Source organism: Mugil cephalus, chromosome 3, assembly GCF_022458985.1.
Source record: "Mugil cephalus isolate CIBA_MC_2020 chromosome 3, CIBA_Mcephalus_1.1, whole genome shotgun sequence".
In the NCBI taxonomy this organism is placed as follows: domain Eukaryota; kingdom Metazoa; phylum Chordata; class Actinopteri; order Mugiliformes; family Mugilidae; genus Mugil; species Mugil cephalus.
In genome coordinates this window covers 4,990,486-5,011,746 of record NC_061772.1, presented here as the reverse complement: position 1 = coordinate 5,011,746, position 21,261 = coordinate 4,990,486, and the positions used below count along the sequence as shown (strand labels likewise).

The following is a 21,261-nucleotide window of genomic DNA, read 5'->3' as shown; positions in this document are numbered from 1 at the left end:
TTAATGATTTAACTGGAGCAGACAGGTGTCGCTGCTACAGTCGTCTCTTCCTGCTGCAGTTTATTTGTTAAAGTGCCCGTCTACATCACTGATGAGCAGAAACTCTATAGACAACCATTGCTGCAAAATTCTTCCCAAACAGCCTTCACTCTTGTTTGGATGTTCACAGATTGTGCTGCCTTACTCCCATCTATAGGTAGCCGCATACAGTATAAAGCCTTGTTATTCTATACCTGCAGGCTGGGGAGGCTTCCTGGCCTGGACAATAACCCCTCCCAAGGGGGGCCTGGGAAGAAATGCCGCCTGAGAATTTGGAGTTTTTTTTTCTTTTGAAATACTGACCAAAAGCTACTGAGTCGATAAATAAGGCTGGCCCTGCTGAAAGCGGAAACTGTGTCATACAAAGCGTAACAACTTGCTATGGCTTGTTGTGAATGCAAAACTCTAATATTACTGAACAGGAATGCAGGGCCTCAGAGAGGTTAGGGTCTAATGTGGCCCTTGTCTGTCTGTTTTATTTAGCAACTAGCACTGTATCTTCTGAATCGGACAAGCCCTTACCATCCATGATGTCCTTTACATTTGCACCATTACATTATTATGATAGAACTCATCCACCTTGCAACCAAAATGACAGTCATCTGCAACGTCCTACGAGAAACCTCGATCTACTTGGGAATCATTTTGTCATGAATTGCATGACTTCTAAATGATCCTGAGTTGATATTTCAAAGATTGAAACACAGAGGATCTCTTTCACTACAGCTTCAGTAAGCTTGGTATAAATTTGGAACGTTACTGTCTGTCTACTGCACATGTGCAATGTGTTTATCATTAGGTTTTAGAGCCTATCTATTAAAACTATTTAAGAATTATGAATTTTTTATAGGTGTTCTAAAATAGTTTTCACTGATTAGATTATATGAGCACAAGTCATCTTCGGCTAAAGAGGACTGTGAGTAAACCTTTCGAAGGATTCACACACTTTTGAAGTTGTAGATAGAGCATTACAAAAAAAGCCCATAAAGCATTAATAAATAAGTTATATTTATTAATAAGTAGTGGTGCACAGGAAAGTTCACTTGCTGGCTCACTTGTATGGCTTTCCACCTCTCCTGGCGTGTTTGCCTGGATGGGTTAAATTCAGAAAGTCCTTGCACATTTATACATTTATGCACCGCAAATAAAGCTGATTGGAATTGGTTGTAAATAGTGACCCCTACAGGCAGACAGCCGTCTGTCTTTCACACACTTGTAGCGCAGCCGTGAGTCAACGTGCAGCCAGTTGTCTCAGTTTGGCGACACAATGCCCTCTGCAGGCAGCTCAAGGCCGGGTAACACAGGAAACTTACTGCACCGTCAGTTTAGATTATTTTGTAATGGCAAGAGAGCAGAGGACAGAGATTTTGTTCATGACAACCAAAATGTTTATTTTTATTCATTTTTAACCCACATAAAAATGTTGATCTTTTCATCTGCCCAGTGAACAGCTTTGGTTTTCAGCTCAGTTGAAGGATTTAATTATGAATCTTAATCATGAACCAAAGTCGGACCAAGTTTCAAATTGAGTTTTCATTCTGTTTTACATATATTTTTTTCTCCAAGTTGGCCACAATAATGTGAGTACTTAGAAAATACCTTGCTCCAACTTCATTTTCAGTGGCAGCATACTAAATCTGGACATAATTTTAAAAAAGGTGCTGACAATAAAAGCTCCCAAGCTATGTTTACTGTTCGGTTGTGAGTGATAGCTCATTACTTCTGTAATCAGCTAGCCGGCCACAACAACAACACACATGTCGTACCTTACAGATCACTGCAGAAAAGAACTTCTTACTAATGTTTGTTTACCTTTTAATGTTGCACCTCATTGAACTGAAGATGAAAAAAAAAAGAATAAATAATTGACACTAAATTATAAAAGGCACAGACTTGTAAGCGATGAATAAACAGGGGACCAAATGAATGCTTGCGCTGAATGTAAAGACATTTTAAGCTCTGAATTGCAGCTGTCACCCAGTGAAATGTTAAACCTCTTTCCCACAGCATAATTCATTGCATACATGTAACCTAAAACCACGATGACTTGAGTACAACATAAACAGAAAATAAAGTGGAACATAACAAATCTCATCATGACTCGGAAAGAAACATATTAACCTTCCTTTATTTAAGGTGAAAACAGCTGATTACAGAACCATGGACAGCGACAGCACAGACTTACCAGTTTACACAGCCCACAAAAGTCTTAATTTCCAGAGAAACATCTCAGAATGGACCCGGTGTTTTATCAGTCATCAGTTCACATGGAATCCAGAGATCCACCTACTACCAGCACAGGAATATGTGGAATTTGTGACTGATTCATTATTCTGGTATTAAACCCTTCATCAGCTGAGACTTGATTAAATTCTCTTGGTCAGTTTTCAAGAAGGCATACCAGCTATGTTTCTTGGTCGTAATATGGTTCAGTAGCCCTACAGATATCATGCAGCTCTGAAGTCCATTCTGACCCTCTAGCAAGCCACAAGTTCCTGAGGATCAGGCAGTCCAGCGGTTGTTCTGGATGTGTGGGGGTCACTGAATTGTAAAGTGGTCCTGCAGTCACCCAGATGTTCATGCAGCCAGTTATCCTATAAAGTCTACCTACCAAGTAGTTGTTCTTGCAGTGCAATCTGTGGTCCAGGATTTCTTTCCAGGAGTTTTCTGTACCATTGGTGGGTTTTGTATGATGGCCTTTTGGCTGTTTTTGTCAGTCATCCCAGAAGTTTGATGGAGCATTGACTTTTCTTTTGGTCCATGCATTATGAAGGTAGCAGGGTCCTCCAGGCTGGGTTCTGTTGTCACCAGTCACCAACCATGACACACAGGAAGGTCACTATGATCTGTGAACTATTTTTCAGCACACAAAGAATCAGGGTCGCAGTGCATTGAGGAGCAGCTGGATGTGAACGTGAGAAAACGTTTCATGCATGGTGGATAAGGAGCAGGACAGAGCCACCCCAGAGATCAAAGGATTCTGTCGGTGGTTCCAAGACCACTGTCTCTGGGCTGAATGAGAGGGAGGACCTTCAGAAAGGGTGAACGCTGGTGCTCTACAAAGATGTAGCTGGGATATATGTGTAATGAAACAGTGACATAAAAGAAGGGGAAAGTATGGTTTATTTCATTGGACATCAAAAGCAATGCACCAGCACATCTGAAAGGCTGTTGAGAATGACTCATCAAGGACATGCTCTCGTGATACCATGGTTATCATGTTTCAGACAGCTGAAAGAAAAACATCTAATATACATAAACATCAATTATTTCACATATATTTACATTTTATAAAAAATAAAAGAAGAAGAAACACAACACAAAGTGATTAAATTCTTGAAAACTTTAGGTAAGACTTTAAGTAAAGTTCTAAGATATAGTGTATTTTCACACGTCGCACATCAATTATTTATTTTGTGACAGGGATGAAAGATGAGAATACTGCAATACTCTTAAACACACCAACGCATGGGAAATGTTAGAGACATGTGAAATGTTAATAGAAAGGAAAGTGCGTAAAGTCTTGTCCAACAATGACAGCATACTTATCATACTGCAAACTCTCTATTTATCTTACCATTGTTTTCTATAAGGGCCTTGGATACAATTTCCCCTCTACCCGTCTTAAATTAGCGGGTTATTTTCTTTTTCTTTTTTTCATTTGGTTGAACTGGACCTGTGTTTTTTCCTGTTATTGTTCATTTATAGAACTGTCTCTTGTCTCGACACTACATTCTGTTAACTTGACTGTTTCCTATTTTACATCCTCCCATACATGAACTATGATATTCTGCTGCTGATAATGAGGGCCGCACACAAAGACGCCTTTTTTTCATTATAATAAGGCCTTATATGTTTATTTTCCACATACTTCTGACTTTGCTCTGAGATAAGACAGCTAGCCTATTATTTGATTTCAATTAAGTAGCCTAACGGCTCCTTTTCGTGCGCCTCATTGTGAACATGGAGTCTAGTTTGTGGATTTCTTCTAAGTGTGAAGCTGTGATGTAATGTGTCTGCAGGTATAAATATAGAGGCATGGCTGAACCACGTCCATGCAGATCAATGTCGCTTCGGCTCTGAGGCCAGTGCCACTGTCGGTCAGGGAATGAGCGCAACTTCTATACGATCCAATCTGTCGCGCCTCTTGTGTTTACTCCCGCTTCGCTGGCGAGGCAAACGCCGAGCGGCTGCATTAAGAGCCAGACCCGGTATGGGCTCTCAGGCGGCCCTGCGGACAGTCCTGGTCCTGGGCCTGGTGACCGGACTGGCAGGATGCTCTCCCGGCCTCAACTTGACAGCGGACCGCTGGGAGGCCCTTTATTCTCGGTCCTTGGCACGGATCCCGGGGGAGAAACGTGACGAGATAAGCCGGGACAGCGACTACCTCCTGGGCATTAAAAGGTTGCGACGCCTCTATTGCAACGTGGGGATCGGCTTTCACGTTCAGGTGTTACCGGATGGTAGAATAACGGGAATACACAACGAAAATCGTTACAGTAAGTATTAATTCATCAGATACAAGCGGCTGATCATTTCCTCGCTTTTGACGCATTTACCTGTGGTGTTACTCTCGGTCGATTGGACGACAGAAACTAAGTTTAAAGTATGGTACAAAACTATTTTAATAGCTTTCAGAATTACAATAATTTTTAAGACAAAAAAGTCAAATAATAATAATAATAAAAGACCAATAGTGTTTTAGGCTGTTTTTCAGTCACGTTAAAGTTGATTCGCTCTCTAATCCTACCGTTTCACTACCTGTTCACACCGGATCCAAACTTTTGCTTTCACTATTTAACAGCCGTAAACGAGATGCCGCTGGTCAGATATCGATCCACGCCATCCGCCACTTTTGTAGTGACGCTTAGCACAAATGTGCCTTGTGCTTTCTGCTTTGTGTGTAACCAGAGCTCGCTGTGATCCAGGCTGGCGGCCAGCAGGAGCCTAAAGTTAGGACACAGCGCACAGACACGTCTGTTTAGACATATTAACACCAGCGGTCCCACCGACACAAAGTCCTCACCATCTCCCCAACTGTCACATCTAAACGCTGCGTTTGGGAATTGTGGTCCGAAAAAGAAAAAAAAAAAAAAAAAAAAAAAAAAAAGGCGAGTTGGGAAATTGAAAGTCGTTCTAGGGGAACTTCGAGTTGTTGTTTTGCAACTTTATGTTGGTTTTTCGCTGCCTTTATACTAACTTCGACAACACGCAACAATTCAGTAATACACACAGAAAATCTTCTTGAAGGATTTATGTCATTGTTGCACATTTGACAGAAAGTGCGAGGAAGTACAGTCAACAGGTTGTCATGGCTGAGTGAGAAACCACTGAACCACTGCTGATGTAGTTCCTCTTTGTGTTCTGCGTGATTTATCCAAAGTCTAGCTGCCAGATTTTGTTAATTGTGTCATAATCAGTAGTATGTAGGTAATCACAATAATCTCATTGGTCACTGTAAAAACCCAAATATCAACCCAGCTCAGTTTAAGGGCTTGGTTATGATAGAAGGGATCCATCTGGCATTTTGGTCCTTACTCTAAATGTACTAAAAGATTTGAGTGTATGTAGTTCAAAACCTTTCTTACCTATACTGACAAAAAAAAAAAAAAATTTATGGTATGAATTTGCTAACATACTCCCCACCTTGGCGAAAACAATATGGGCATTCGGCACAAAGACAGTGAACACACACACAGGTGACTTCTTTAACTTTACAATGAGCTTGTCACGCACACGTCTTAGAGCAGCAGGTTTGCATTTCTCCATCACACCAGTATTTTTTAGTATGTGTGTGTTGTTTTCCCTGAAGGTCTCCTGCAGATCTCTCCGGTGGAGAGAGGTGTGGTGACTCTGCTGGGGATTCGCAGCGGACTCTTTGTGGCCATGAACCGACGGGGAAAGCTATACGGATCTGTGAGTGTATACTTCACATACGTCACCGTCTCGTCCTCAGCACAAAACTAAAACAACTTCCTGAAAACTATCCGAAAAATCTAAGTGGAGTGAATGAGCAGGGGACTGTATTTTACTATAGGTCTTAATTTGAAGGAATGTATTTTAATAGTGCAACAAGCTTAAGTCTGACATTAGTTTGACTAGCTTAAGACTGAGATTTAGAGATGGATTCATAAACTTAGTGGAACCCAGACCTAAGTATGAGTCAAAACTTCCTGTGTCTAAAAGAATATGACACAACAAAGATGACCTAATAACTACATTCATTCTGGTCTGATGTCTTGAGCCCTGCCTCACGCACACCATTCATCATTTCACAATAAAATTTTTGTAAGACTAGCTGGAGCAGCTACTACACAATAATAACCTTGCAATCAGAAATAAAGCAATTGTTGATAATGATCACAACAAACAATACAGCCTTGAAATACGCCTTCAGAAATGTCCCGGCAATTTTGTTTTGTCTCTGTCTTCAGACAATCATTTTAAAATAATCTCTTCTTTCTTTCAGCTACACTACAACAATGAGTGTAAGTTCAGAGAGAAGCTTCTTGCCAACAACTACAATGCCTATGAGTCAGTGGCCTACCCGAGGATGTTCATCGGCCTGAGTAAGAATGGTAAAACAAAAAGAGGAAACCGAGTGTCACCCGCCATGACAGTGACACATTTCTTGCCAAGAATCTAGTGGCAAGAAAAATAGACTTCACTTCAATATGAAGACAGAGAAAAGGGGATGGGAGGTTCCGAACCGTGATGCACTTTCACTTCAGACTTTATGCAAGTGTATCGTATTTGATCTTTTACTATGTACATATAGATTTTTTTTTATTTATGTGTAACAACTGTTTTGTATTTTATTCATTTTATAATTTATCAGATATTTGCTGCTACTGAATGAAATCCTGTTTGTCAATATTGGTTATTGCTGCACAGATGTGAAGATTATTTTAAGGTATGTGAAAAGGACATTTCTGAGCCACACACACAAAAAAAGGAAAAGAATGGAAGTATGAGTGGTTTTGGTGTAAGAAGTGGCACTGATTGCCCAGTGCGTCAGTAACTTTGTGTGGCACCGGGTCTTAATTGAAACAGTATCATCTTACTAGAAAGAGAGGCAGAGAGAGCACAGTTGGACCAGGGCTTTTTATACATCAGCTGAGGATTGGGTGGGGTTGAACTTTGAACTATTCTGCCATAAATCTCAGTCAGATCTATAAGTTGGCTAATGGAAGAATCTTCTTTGTCATTGTATAAGTGGGGACGTTGGCGGTTTAGAGACGAGGTCATGGAGCTGAAATTAAACAGAAGAACCTTAGCCTTGGCCGGAGATATTAGACTGTTGCTCATGTGAGCAGTTCCTGATTTGGAAGGTTAGAGAAAAAAAGTGAGCTTGCTAGTTTTGAAGAAGGACGACATGAACTGGAACGCGTCCAATATTTTATTGTGTCAAAAATTGTCTTGAAAAGGTAATTTGTCATTTTTGCTTTTTTAAAAAAAGCAAATTTATGTTACTTTTGAAAGAAGGGATAACAGTCTTATGAATGAAAAGCAATAAGCAATAAAATGCAACCTATCTCAGTTTGACAAACAGTCGCGGTAGCTGCTGTAATAGCCACAGGGCCATTTGTAGTGTGTTAGACGAGAAGTTTGAGGCCACTCTCTTGTCCTTACAGAAAATTTGAGGGCTAGTTATTTCCTTGTTTCCAAAGTGTATTGGAGCCTAGATAAACTAACTGTAGCGTTATATTGAACACTCAGACATTAGGCTGATTTCAATCTGAAAATCTCCTGAAAATCAATCTGACTTTCAGCAGAAAACAAACATAAGTTTCTTAAAACACAAAATGTTTCATTTAATAGTCTTTGCATTCAGAAACATCTTCAGTTTTTGCTTCTCTTTCTGTACATCACTATCATCTGCTAAGTGTATTTTCCCCTGCAGTCATTTCCATTGAGAATACAAACTTTGATACAGGTCTGGCAAGGCTTTTTCTGTATTTTACCTTTTTTAACCCAGCACCTCTTTCAGATTTTGGTGGCTTCCTGCAGCAGTAGCTGTCCTGCACTTGCTCAGTATACTGTCCATTTTTGCCACGCCTCATCTTTCTTGCATTTGTCTCTCTGAGTCCCTGTGGTTGACTGCAGCTGAGCTCTGGTGGCCATGTTGTCCTAGTTGCGCCTTGTCACATTCCGGCTATCTTTATCCTGTGATTTACTTTTAGAAGGGATAATCATGGGAGAAATATTTACAGACAGCTGTTGGACTTTACTATATGCTAGGGCCAGTAACCCTATATTTTTCATATATTTTGTAAATATAACCTCTCTATGAGGAGCTGGTATTCCTTTCTGGGGAAGCAACAGTTTTAGAGCAACAGAGATGGGCGCAAGTAGCTGTCTGAAGGCACGGGGTAGTTTTGACTTGCTCCTTTTGGTGCAATCGAAATGGAATGAATTGAAGTCATTAGGAATTAAAAATACAGCATTGGCAAAAAAAGATCTGAAACAGGCCATGCATGGCCATGTATTAGATGTTCTGTTTCCATTTGCTCTTCTGTTTTCTTATTCAGTCTTTTAGTTGAGAGGTTTGAAATCTTTGTTTCGACATTCCGCGTATGATGGCGCATATTGTAGCCAACCTGATTCCTGCTCGGGTCTGAGTTGTGTTGTTTTCTCTGTTCAGGCAACGTGCATTCAGTAGAAGTGATGATGCACTACAGATCTCAGGCACACTTAATACATACACTAGCTCAGGCAAATATCATGCAAATAGTTTTTGTTGTGGCTTTATACCCTGACTTTTGTAAACCAGCGTGGGTGATTACACTGATCCAAGCTCGGTGGGTTCATTGTGAAATTCATGTCAGGACATCAAAATATGTTCAAAATGTCTTTTTGGTTCTGCAAGAACATCTCCTGTTACAGCATGGCCGTTTAAATCCCTCCTCTAATATGTCAGCAGTGATGCATGCAGCTGGTGGGCTGGTGCTCACACCTGGACTTTGTGTTCTCTAGTATCACTGTTTTGCATGGTGGGTATCATGTTTACTGTGGAATACCTTTCTGTCCTCTGTTACTGACCCAGAGCCAGCCCTCTACCTCTCCTGCTCATTTGGTTATCCAGCTACAGTTCCTAAGCCAACAGCCTGAGACTGGTGTAACCCACTTTCTTCTGCACCAAAGGGAGCAAATGGTTCCCTGCAGGTTGACACATGGACTCTCACAGACAGACTGCTGTAAACGGGTTGTGAATTGAGGATTTAAAGATACAGTCTTTATTCGTTAGCCAAGACCAACCAAATTGCCCCATTTAATCTCATGTTACTGCTAAACAGTTGACCCAATAACAAAAAATAAAGTTCACGCTTCCTCTAGGTCTTTGAGCTGCTTATCACCACAAAACCACTGATTTTAGTTGGAATAGGTTGCAGTTTTCAGTTTTGCACTTCTATATTTTGCAGGTGAAACAGTGCCTGCAAATACTAGTAAATGGTTAGTATGAGGACAGAAACACTGTTTTCAGCTGTGTTATTATTTCAGTGCTGTTTATATTTTATTTCAGTGCCATTGAACATCCACGTGGCTTGATCTTTTCAGAGTCATCTGTATCTCTGTATGTTTGTTAAAACTCACAGATCTATATGCTTGAATTAATATTCTTTAAAGTGATAACATTGTCAGAAAGCTGAATGGAAATTGGAGAATTTTTCAGCGGGTGGAGAATTTCACACCCTGGGTGTGCTTCATTTAAATGACTGGATTTTTTTCCCCCTAATCTATGAGGTATAAACCATTAATATACATTTTCAAACTCTGCTGCCTGGAGGTGACAGTTAAGGGACAGTGGTGATATTATACTCTTGTCTACTATCTTGTATTCTGAGTCCTGTGGTCTTACGACAGTATCAAATGTGTATCTATCAGTTGTCCTGTAGTTTTATACAGGGCTTAATAAAATGCAACTCTGTATGTGCTGAGCACACTGAAAATAATAATAATAATGATTAAAAAAACAAAAAAAAAAACATGACGCCTGTATTATTTCACTGTCTGCATTTTTGTCATACGGTTGTCTTTGATTGTAAGTTGTGTTTTTGTTTAAAACACAACTGTCTTCAAGGTATTACACCAGTGTTACAAATGTGGACATCACAGAGCAACGCAATCTGAGACCAAACAAGAGAGTTTACCAGGTTTAAGTGTCTGACTGTACAATGACAAAGCATGTGAGCTATTTGTTACACATTAACTGTGTACGTGGAGTGTACTATACATACAATCTTGACGTCCCCCACCACCTGACTGCTGCTAATCCAGATATGTCCAACCAAGGAGATGGAGAATTTTCCAGAATTTGTCATTGTCACAGTCAGTCTGCACTATTTTAAATGTAAATCTTATCTCACACCTTAAGGTACTGTCCTGCACTATTGGGATGCATTTAACAGAAAGTTTATGCACCAACATCTAAATAGAATCATCGAAGTCAGAGTAGCTGAGTTGGACACTGTCGTCCCTCGTCTCAGTTATTCTCCCAAAACAATGAATCCTAGACCTCCCATAAATTAAATTGGCTCGTCCTTGCTGTTGATTGCTATCACTGGATACATTTTTAATCCTTACTCTGAACACAGAGTTTGTTTTATATTTGGAACATCAAAAACTTTCCATGGATTTCTCCTAGGTTCTGTTTCATTCATTCGTTAAAGGTTCATTCTGCATCGTCCTTCCGCTCTGTTGTCTGAAAGCTACCCACGCTACACACACCACCCTAAATTCAATCCCACAACTGTGGGCTGAAATTTCTCAGAACTGAAAGACGTGAAGACTGTGTTAGATTTCCCGGCAGATTAACAGATCACACCCCCCCCTCACCCCAACTACACACACAATCTGACACAACCTCAACAACTCTAATTTGTGAAGTTTTAATGGACAGACAGAAATAGGAAAGGTTAATGTATCGCTGTGTGTGATTCACGGCAGGTGCTCTCTCAAACTGCTTGTGAGGACATTTGAATGCCTCCACTAAGCACCTGATTTGCCTCTGCAGTATCCAGATGGTTTGTGCTGCTTTGCTTTCCTAATGGGCAGATTAATATGGCAGTCAGTCTGTCCGTCAACACTCATGACTGGGTGGCAGTCATATGTTTTACTGGTTATCTGAGGTTAATATCTCAGTCAATATTCTGAGAATCCTATCCAATCCAATATATATATTTGTATATTTTTTAGGTACTCAATGGCACTGCACATGATGTAATGTTTACATTCAGTGTGCCAAAAACTTTTTCCAACATTTGGAAGAGCCATTTGTGACCAAGCCTTAACTTCCTGGATGATGTCTTGAGAAAGAATGCACACCGATCAGCCACAACATTAAAACCATTGACAGTGAATAACATTGATCATCTTGTGATAATGCAATATTCTGCTGGGAAACGTTCGGATCATGTGGATGCTACTTAGATATGTACCGCCCACCTAGACCAGACCAGACACCCCCACCCCATAGTAATGACACTCGTTGAGTGCGAAGCAGCCATCCCCAGTAGGATGCAGCCTGACACACACACACACACACACACACACACACACACACACGCACACACACACACACACACACACACACACACACACACACACACACACAGATTAGGAACAAAAACAAAAAACAAAACAAACAAAACAAAAAAAACAAAAACAAGTTGACCTGGCCTCCAAATTCACTAGATCCCAAACTGATCAAGTATCTGTGGGATGATCCACAGAGGTCCCTCCCCTCAACCATAGGACCCAAAGACCCCCACTAACAACATCCTGTTTCCAGACACCACAGGACACCCTCAGAAGGCCCATGTCCATTCTCTGATGTGGTACAACTATTTTGGAGGCAACAAGGGAGACCTACACTTATCACAATCTTTTGCTTGATCAGTGTAGATTGGTCTGTGTCTGGGATTACAGTCCAGTCAGTGTCAAACTGTGTCTATGATGTATTGCTGATACGACATTTTTATGATTGCTACAACAGGCAGTTTGACATTCCTGTGGATCACAGGAGCGACGGCCATGCTTCCTATGGAGAATAAACTAGTTATGAACATGTAACATTTTCCTCTTATGAAACAGAAACAACCTATTACAGTGACTTAATTTGTTGTGTATTAAGTACAGTGCCTGCATTGTGTGTTGTTGTTGTTGTTGTTTTTTAAACTTATTGCACATTGTAAGCGTCACTTAACACTTTGCTGTTCAAAGTAATTCCAATTGCATCTGAAGTGCAAAACTAATGAATGGCAGCCATCTACTGGTTACTGGCAGTATCACTACCTGAGTTAAACTTCAAAAAGCAGTAGTTCAGTGCAGCGAGGCAGTATCTATTTAGCCTGTCAGCTCATATGCAATTGGCTTTCATACCTGGCTTTCACGACAGATTAGACATAAGCAGCATCATGGCAATACATCACCAAAAGAGTACAAGGAGACACAGATTACCTTAAATCCACAGAGAGAAATCCAGCTTTGAATGTTTGTTCTATGTTATGGAATCTCACTGTGATTAGAAAGTAGTTGTTCTTATCTATATAACTTTATTCTGTTGATGCTCACATATTTGTCATTTACTAATGACGTTAATATCTGACTAACATATCCCAAAAGGCTTTTGGCCACCGTGGTTTCACGAAGCTGTGGTAGGGCAAACAAGCAACTTACAATCTAACAGTGCAATGCATAACACACCAAGTCATGCTGCATCTCATTGGCATTTAGCATTTTGTGGTTTTTACGTGTCATTTGAAGCCTTGTTATCTTCATCAGAGACCACCTACCCCTGCTCTTGGTACCCGAACCATTATCAAGTTTCAAATCAATTGTCATGGCATGCCTGAACAGATGTAACATTTGTATGCAATTCCATGATATTCCATATCATGCATTGACAACTTTACCTGTCTGCTGGGCTACTTTTTTCAAAGCGCTGTGTACAGAAAAAAAAAAGCTGCTCCATACTGTGCTGACAAACAGAGCAGTATATGAGGTCAAAGTCAACCCAAAAGACTCAATAAAAATGTGCCTATGACAGCTAAAAAAATTTACTTTAAACTATCTTGGGTAAAAGCAAAACCGTTCCTACGGCAAATGCAGCCATAATTCATCCTTCTGGGCTTTTGTTAATGTGACAAACCAAACTGTCTGGAGTAAAGATGAGTCTACGATGTAGGTGTAGCTTGACCTAGCTCAATAGGCGCAATAGAAAGGTAAGGTAAGGTAAGACGTCTGTCTGATGGACTGTAAATATTTATGGTGTGGAGACAAAGTCTAATCGGGCAAAATAAGTGAAAACAGTTTTGGTTACAAAGGCTGCACATGCACAGTTTTCTTGAAAATACAAAAATGGCACAAAAATTGCCAAAGACATTTTTCCATTGTGCACGCATTCAATAAAATCTTTATTGTCCTCTTCAAAGGAAGTCTCCCCTGATTGATATGGTTGGCTACCATCTAGAAACAAAAGCTGAACTGACATTTTGGGTCAGAAATGTTGATAATGAATGTGCAGCATGTATGTCTATTTCCAGGTGGTTCACATCTGATCAAATGTGTCTATGCGCCTTTCTTTTCAGTGAATATACATACATATATGTAGATATAGTTGCGTAACTATCTAGTTACACAGGGGCCATTACACCATCTTCCCCCAAAGAGAATCAATTTGCAATGTAAAAACGTATCCAAAGATAAGGATTTGGAATCTGGGCCTCAGATTGCATTTTGGTGAATAGTGGTGTTTGCTCTGATTACAGGTTAACTCGTATGTAAATCAAAGGCAGAGCAGCGGAAGCACAGGCCAGAATGTGATAAGAACGGAAAGGATTCTGTTATTGTAGTGTGGAGTGACCCAGTCTCACAGCTCCGCTTGGATTTAGACCAATCTGTAGACTTTACCCTGTCCACAAATAAAAATGTGCAATTTGACAGTGCATATTTGGTAGCACTTTATGTAACGCAATTATGCAATGTCTTCAATATAAGACGCAAAGACTCTATAGGTTAGAGACAAGAAATGTTTCCTTCCTTCCTTCCTTCCTTCCTTCCTTCCTTCCTTCCTTCCTTCCTTCCTTCCTTCCTTCAGACTACATTGACTTGTGCACAAGTGGAAGCTTCCTCTGCTATACTGGGAACTCATTCGACCCATGTGTACCAATATGAGCCTACCAGGACAGACATGTTGACATAAGAAGCCATGACGGTGAGCCGCACGCTTGAAGGCATAACCTCTCCAGATCTGAATGCAGCTACAAGAAAACGGTGTTACCTTTAGTACTTCTAAATCTATACACTACTACATTGTTTGTTCTTCAGCCATTAGGTAACTACTACAGCTTATAATGCACTGTAACCCCTAAGAAGTAAATGTTGAGGGATATTATGTGTGGAATTTGTAACTATTGTGTGGTTTAATCAAGATTTTCCTGTTTGATATGTGAAATAGTCTATTTAATGTTTTCTTGTGGCATGCTTACGGTACAGTAAACTAATGCTGAGTACTGATAGCGTCCTGTCTCCTCATATGTACTTTGAATTAACACGGACGTTTTTGTGCGCATTTGTGAGGGTTTTATTTTAAAAGTGAATTTGAGCTGGCTTCAACATAAGGAGTAATTGGAGCACCCGCTGGAAGGATCGGCAGGTGCAACACGCACGAGTTTGCGCGAAATTCTATTCTGCGCCTCTGATTTCTGCGTCTTGGTTCTAACAAAAAGCGACAGCCACGATAAAAGGAGAAATTACTTTTATTAGGATGAAATACCAGGACAAAGAATTTAAGATTCCTTGCTATTCCACAATTTTGGTCTATACTCAGGAAACAAATGTTTCTAAAGGTACCGCTGTATCAGCTAGTTCGGTTATTCATCGATCACCTCAGAATAAAGAGACATACTAATGTTAAACTATAAAGTAATAATTATACTGATAGAATGCTGAAATTTATTCCCACTGTAATGATTTTATTCTCACTGAGTTTGCTGGTATTTACAACCAGCGTCTCGCCTGATCTGTCAATGAGCTTTGTGGGCTGGCGTCGGGGCTCGCCAGGGGACAACGTAGAGCAACGAATCAGTTGGATGTCATGCAGGGGTGTGTTGTGGTCTGGTTCTCGGAAAGCGGATTATCTGCAGCTGATAAGGACGCATGATATAAAAGGCTGCGTCAAGATGAGGCCGACGTACTTTACTGCCAACTTCAAAAAGCAGCCACGCAGCACATCAGGGGATTTAACTAATCATGCTGCTGCTCGTCGTTGCGGTTTTCAATGTGCTTTTTGCTGCTGGAGTTACTTGCTTGCCGCTAACGGACCGAGGCCCCCACGTCGACCACGGCTGGGACCAAGTGGTCCGGCTCAGGCACCTGTACGCAGCCAGGTCCGGCGTGCATCTAGTGATCAGTGTGGATGGACAGATACGTGGCTCTGCTGACCAGACTCTATACAGTAAGTTGAAAACACAAACAGAGTTGGCAGGCTGCGAACTGAGATGCGTGTTGCAGACTGTGGGCTTGCTTGGGATTTTTCATTTTGATTCAAATTTGAACTGTAGGTCTTCTGGAGATCCGTCCAGTGGCGCCAGGCTGTGTTGCCATCAGGGGAGTAGCGACCGCACGGTTTCTCTGCATAGAAAGCGATGGCAGACTCTTTTCATCGGTAAGCAAATGATATTAATATGCATTCTGTTGATAAATAAGATGCCAGGGAATTACCGGCAAGTGAGGTTAAAGATAAAAGTGCCCAGGTATTAGAGTGATCAACAATTAGGGTGGATAGGTTCATTAGATATTGAGCGGGTAAATAAAGTATAAGCATTATCACACTTCGAATAAAGATGAAATGATTTTTTTTTTCTCTTCTCATGCAATAATTTTGATTTATTCTTGACAGACAGAACTCTGTGTTGGTAAGTTTCTTCTAAACACATCCGTGGTGTGTATAAATAGGATGTATCTGAAAAGAAAATTATTCCAACTTAATGGACAACAGGGTACAAACTTGAACTGCAATGTGACCTTTGCTGCTCGATGCGAAAACAAGCAGGAAAAGGTTTTGAAAAAAACACATTTCACAAAATCAACTCCCAAAGCACGGACCATGGAACAACAAAATAGCTTTGTGAACACATTTAAAAAGATGAGAGAATCGCCAAAGAAATTACCTAGTATAGCGCTTGTCTCCTCACCTTTTAGCCAATCACATTTCTGCAGCCTCGGCACCTGTTTCGCCAGCGCAGCCACGCAAATGTAATTTTCAGGTAGAGTTGTCTTAGTTACCCAGTGAGATGACAAAGTTTGCAGGGGTTTTTGACAAGCCAATCAACATTTCTGCTGGTTGGAAGCTTTCCAGCCACATTAATTGGTTGTTGTCTGTCCGTGTCTGTGACGTTGGTTCATGATGCTTTTTTTTTTTTGTGGTACCTAAGGCAACAGGACCGTAATGAGACAAGTTACCACAAGATCATCCTGAAGACAAGTCTATACTTGCTCAGCAATCTGTCATATGCCTCTCTTTATATCAGGGAATGTAGATGTTTTAAAAATGAATATTACTGTAATACAGTTTATTTAGTATTTAGATTTTTTGCGTATTACACAAGCACATTTTTCCACTATCCCCATGTACATTGTGAGTAGTTGAACATAAACTATAAAAAAATGTTTTAAAAAAAACATAAAAAATGTTAATCTCTTTCTATAAGCATACGACCCATGTAGTCTTTAAGCACTTCTTACAATTGCAATTGGTAAACTGAATACCAATCCAGATTAGATACTCGTTGTACAAGCCACATCTAAACCTATAAGAAAAGATGACACAGTGTTACTAATCTAAATGAATTTCATCTTTCAAAATTTGCAAAAAAAATAAAAAATAAATAAAAAATAAAATAAAATAATGTCTATAAAAATATGCACAAAACACAACTTTTCTCCAAAATGGGCATACGCTGATTATTACAACACTGGTTTCATTGGCTACTGTTGAACTAAGGTTTCCTCTTCTTTCCATATGTTGTTAATCAGCTTCCATGTTGAGAAAACACTGCATGCCACTCAGCCGTTCATTCAAACGGTTGACCAGTTCATCAACCTTTGTCCGGTGTGTTGCAGGCTAGGATGTGTTTGCAAAGTGAAAAACCTGAATGAAAAGGCCCAGCAGCAACAACAACCTTGGCCTCTGGCTGACTATCTTTGGCCAAGGTAAACAGCCATCGAAGAACGCACATGTTTATTAAAATAAAATAAATCGCAAAAGAGAAGAAAGCAAGTAGAAAAACTTGCAGAAACTGATTAGGAAATGAGTCTGAGTGGCACTGTCAGCTTGAAAACGTGCTGACACAAACTCACAGCAATACCTGCAGGGGTGGCTAATTCAGGAGATAATTTGTCAGTGTTTTGGATTGAGGCAGTAATGACATGCATTTGCATAAAACAGGCATGGATGGTATGTATGCATTTTTCTATCTATCTATTTGCAAATATTAGAGCATTATATGGACACGAATTACAATCAAGGAGGGCTGTTTACTGTAAATGACTGTGTACCAGCCCTACATCTGATGGTGTCAAACACATTAGACAAAATAAATAAAAGAAATCCAGAAATTCGTGCTTGACCAGGTTCACCTGTTCATTGAAAACAATTCCAGTTGACCGCATGAAGCTGAATGAAAGAATGCCAAGAGTGTGCACAGCTGACCAAAGGTCCTTGGAAAAATCCAAAATATAAAAAAAACAAAATTCTGGTTTGTTCAATATGTTCTTGTTAATTACCAAATTATGTTCAAGATATACAGAAGCTATAGTAATATAAAGAATATAGCCTTAAAGTGCAGATAAAGCCTTTCCTACAGCTATTATTAGTGGTGTGATTCTCAACCTTGAAAGGAATGCTTCATCAGGCTGAGATCAGGCGACTGACTCAGCCACTGCAGAGTATTTGTCTTCTTTACCTTTACCATCGCTGATTGTACTACAAAGTCCAAATATTTGTTTTCTTTGGCTGAAACTGAGCAGACAGTATTAAGTATATTTATATAATTCAGAATTCATTCACAGTCACAATCCAACACTCCTTAGGTCACTTTCAAATAAATGCTAATAAATGCTATAAATATTCATGCCATCACACTGCCTCCAACATGTTTTACAGACTACACTTTATGCTTCAGGTCAGGTGCCAGCTGTGTATCACATGTACTGTATACTGATGTGTAAGCCACGGTTTAAGAGAATGTGGCATTCACCATTTCCACTAAGAATTTAAAATCTTGATGTGTTAGACCACAGGACAGTTGCTTCAGTCCATTGTAAAGGTGTCTGGACCCAGTGTTCACTGACAGTTGTCTGTTGGAAGTGTTTCTGAAACCATGCAGCGATTTCTACAACAGATGTTGATGAAGTACCTAGTGTGGGCCAGAGATCATGGTTATTTAATATTGTTGTTTCAGCCGATTCCTATAATTTAGATATTCACATAAATGATGAAAACCCTAAATTCTTCATGGAGATTTTATTTCATTTTATGGCAACACAGCATTCTTAAATTGTGGGAGTGTTTACCAATGCAGCCTTTATTTCTGAGAGATTTCTCGGATGGTCTTTTCAGACTCAACCGCATTAGTGCCATATCACCATTTAATGCAAATATCCATGAAGTTTTCACACCATTGCTTTTTTCTTCATATTACACAACATCATCAGTCTATTGTCACCTTGCTTCCACTTTTGTGAAATGCGTTTCTAGAATAAAACTCTAAATGGACAAAAAAAACAAAAACAAAAAACGTAACAATTAGTATTAGTATTAAATATGTCAAATATAATATAATCAAATATGATTAAATCAAATATTATAGTATCAAATATAGTCTCCAAAGCTATTAATTTGTGCATTCACATGCATTCTTTTTTTTATTTCTTCACATTCAAATGTATTCCTTCCTTTGCAGGACACCTACAGCCGAGATGATTGCACCTTCAGAGAGCAGATCTTACCGGACGGGTACAACAGCTACATCTCTGACAGACATGGAGCCCTGATCAGTCTGGGAAACCACCGGCAGAGGCTCCAGGGCTTAGACAGAGGTGTTCCGGCTCTGGCCCAGTTCCTTCCCAGGATCAGCACCCTGGATCAGACGTTGTTCTCTGACACTGACGTACTTGACCAGCAGAGTGTGCCACAGACAGAAAAGCCTGTAGTCTCAATGGACACGTTTGGAAAGCTTTCTCAGATCATTCACAGCCCCAGCTTCCACAAGAGATGAGAAAGCTGCCCTAAGGAACCTCTCAATGGATAAATATTGAGGTGTCCATGCACTCCTTCTTGAATGTTGTGAAATCAGGGAATAACTGCAGGTCTAGCCAGCTTTACCCAGGAAGATTGCTGCCAGCACTGCCCAGTGACGGCCGACAGAGCAGAATACAAGTGTGGCGTACTACATAGTGGAGAGTGAATCTGTACAGAGTGTAATGCTTTGTCGCTTTTTCACCAACATCATTTACTGAACAGACTGAAAAGCCCATGCACATTGGCAGGAATGTGTTTGTTTAGAACACGGATGATGAGCACCGACTAAAGAGGAAGAAAGAGCTACGCCTTCAGACGGGGAAAGGAAAGAATACCATATTATTCATTGCACTGTCTGATTCGAGGAAGTCTAGTTCAACATGATGGACCTGCAAATATGCAGTGGCACTAAAGGAACAATCAGATATTCTGTCTGTAAGGCCTGTCGGACACTTTCTGGATAGAACGGACAATACGCATTTAGCCAAAAAGTATTCACTACTAAAATAACAAAAAGTGAATTAGTGTATCCTTCTTGCAGGAGATAAATAAGACGGAAAGGCAAACAGTGGGATACTACGTTAAAAACATACTTTTTTACTTTTATTTTTTACACCTGGCAAATGTATTGTTATCATGTAGTATATTTAAGTTGTTCTACTTCTTTGGTTATTTAAATGTCCACGGCTTGTATGATTTATTCAGTGCATCTGTACTTAAACTGGATATGTCTTTAAATGTAATAGCAAACATGAAGAGAATGTGTTGCCTTGTTTCATGTTAAAATTGAAATGTGTTTGAATAAAGTTGATGATGACGCACTAAAGCTGGATCAGTGTAGACTTTACTAATGGTCTTTTATTAACCTTCCAAAAAACATTAATTTTTTTGTAGTGAGAAAATCTGTCCAAACTTTTGACTGGTTGACAGAGTTGGAAGCTCGAAGTGGGCCACAACTGAAACACCTTGGCCTAAGCTCAGTATATAGTATAGCTAGGCATCACTTTATTCAGAGCCTAATAACATATAATCACTTGCCACTTTATTAGGTACACCTGCTCAATTGCTTGTTAACACAAATAGCTAATCAGCCAATCACATGGCTGCAATTCACTGCATTTAGTCATGTAGAGCTGATCAAGACAACTTGCTGAAGTTCAAACCGAGCATCAGAATGATTTTGAACATGGTATGGTTGTTGGTGCCAGACGGGCTGGTCTGAATATTTTAGAAACTACTGATCTACTGGGATTTTCATACACAACCATCTCTAGGGTTTACAGAGAATGGTCTGAAAAAGAGAAAATATCCAGTGAGCCGCAGTTGTGTGGACGAAAATGCCTTGTTGATGTGAGAAGTCAGAGCAGAATGGGCAGACTGGTTGGAGATGATAGAAAGGCAACAGTAACTCAAATAACCACTCATTACCACCAAGGAATGCAGAATACCATCTCTGAACGCACAACACGTCCAACCGTGAAGAAGATGGGCTACAGCAGCAGAAGACCACACCGGGGGCCACTCCTGTCAGCTAAGAACAGGAAACTGAGAACAGTTCACAATAGATGATTGGAAAAACGTTGTCTGCTTCCGAGCATTGTTTAAATGCCACAGCCTATCTGAGTACTGTTGCTGACCATGTCCATCCCTTCATGACCACAGTGTACCATCTTCTGATGGCTACTTCCAGCAGGATAATGCACCATGTCACAAAGCTCATATCATCTCAAACTGGTTTCTTGAACATGACAATGAGTTCACTGTACTCCAACGGCCTCCAGAGTCACCAGAACTCAATCCAATAGAGCACCTTTGGGATGTGGTGGAACAGGTGATTCACATCATAGATGTGTAGCCGACAAATCTGCAGCAACTGTGTGATGCTATCATGTCAATTTGGACTAAAATCTCTAAGGAAT

At 40.2% G+C, this 21,261-nt stretch overlaps 2 protein-coding genes across 2 annotated transcripts; both read left to right on the top strand.

Annotated features, from left to right (window-relative positions):
- The first annotated feature begins 3,847 nt into the window (after window positions 1-3,847).
- fgf4 (fibroblast growth factor 4) lies at window positions 3,848-10,013 on the top strand. The gene is made up of 3 exons (XM_047579890.1): window positions 3,848-4,538; window positions 5,852-5,955; window positions 6,509-10,013. Exons 1-3 carry the CDS (start codon window positions 4,148-4,150, stop codon window positions 6,683-6,685), a joined length of 672 nt encoding a protein of 223 aa, XP_047435846.1. The 5' UTR covers window positions 3,848-4,147; the 3' UTR covers window positions 6,686-10,013.
- A 4,886-nt stretch (window positions 10,014-14,899) lies between these two features.
- fgf19 (fibroblast growth factor 19) lies at window positions 14,900-20,168 on the top strand. Its single transcript, XM_047581130.1, has 3 exons — window positions 14,900-15,496; window positions 15,603-15,706; window positions 19,005-20,168. Exons 1-3 carry the CDS (start codon window positions 15,292-15,294, stop codon window positions 19,317-19,319), a joined length of 624 nt encoding a protein of 207 aa, XP_047437086.1. The 5' UTR covers window positions 14,900-15,291; the 3' UTR covers window positions 19,320-20,168.
- Window positions 20,169-21,261: the final 1,093 nt, after the last annotated feature.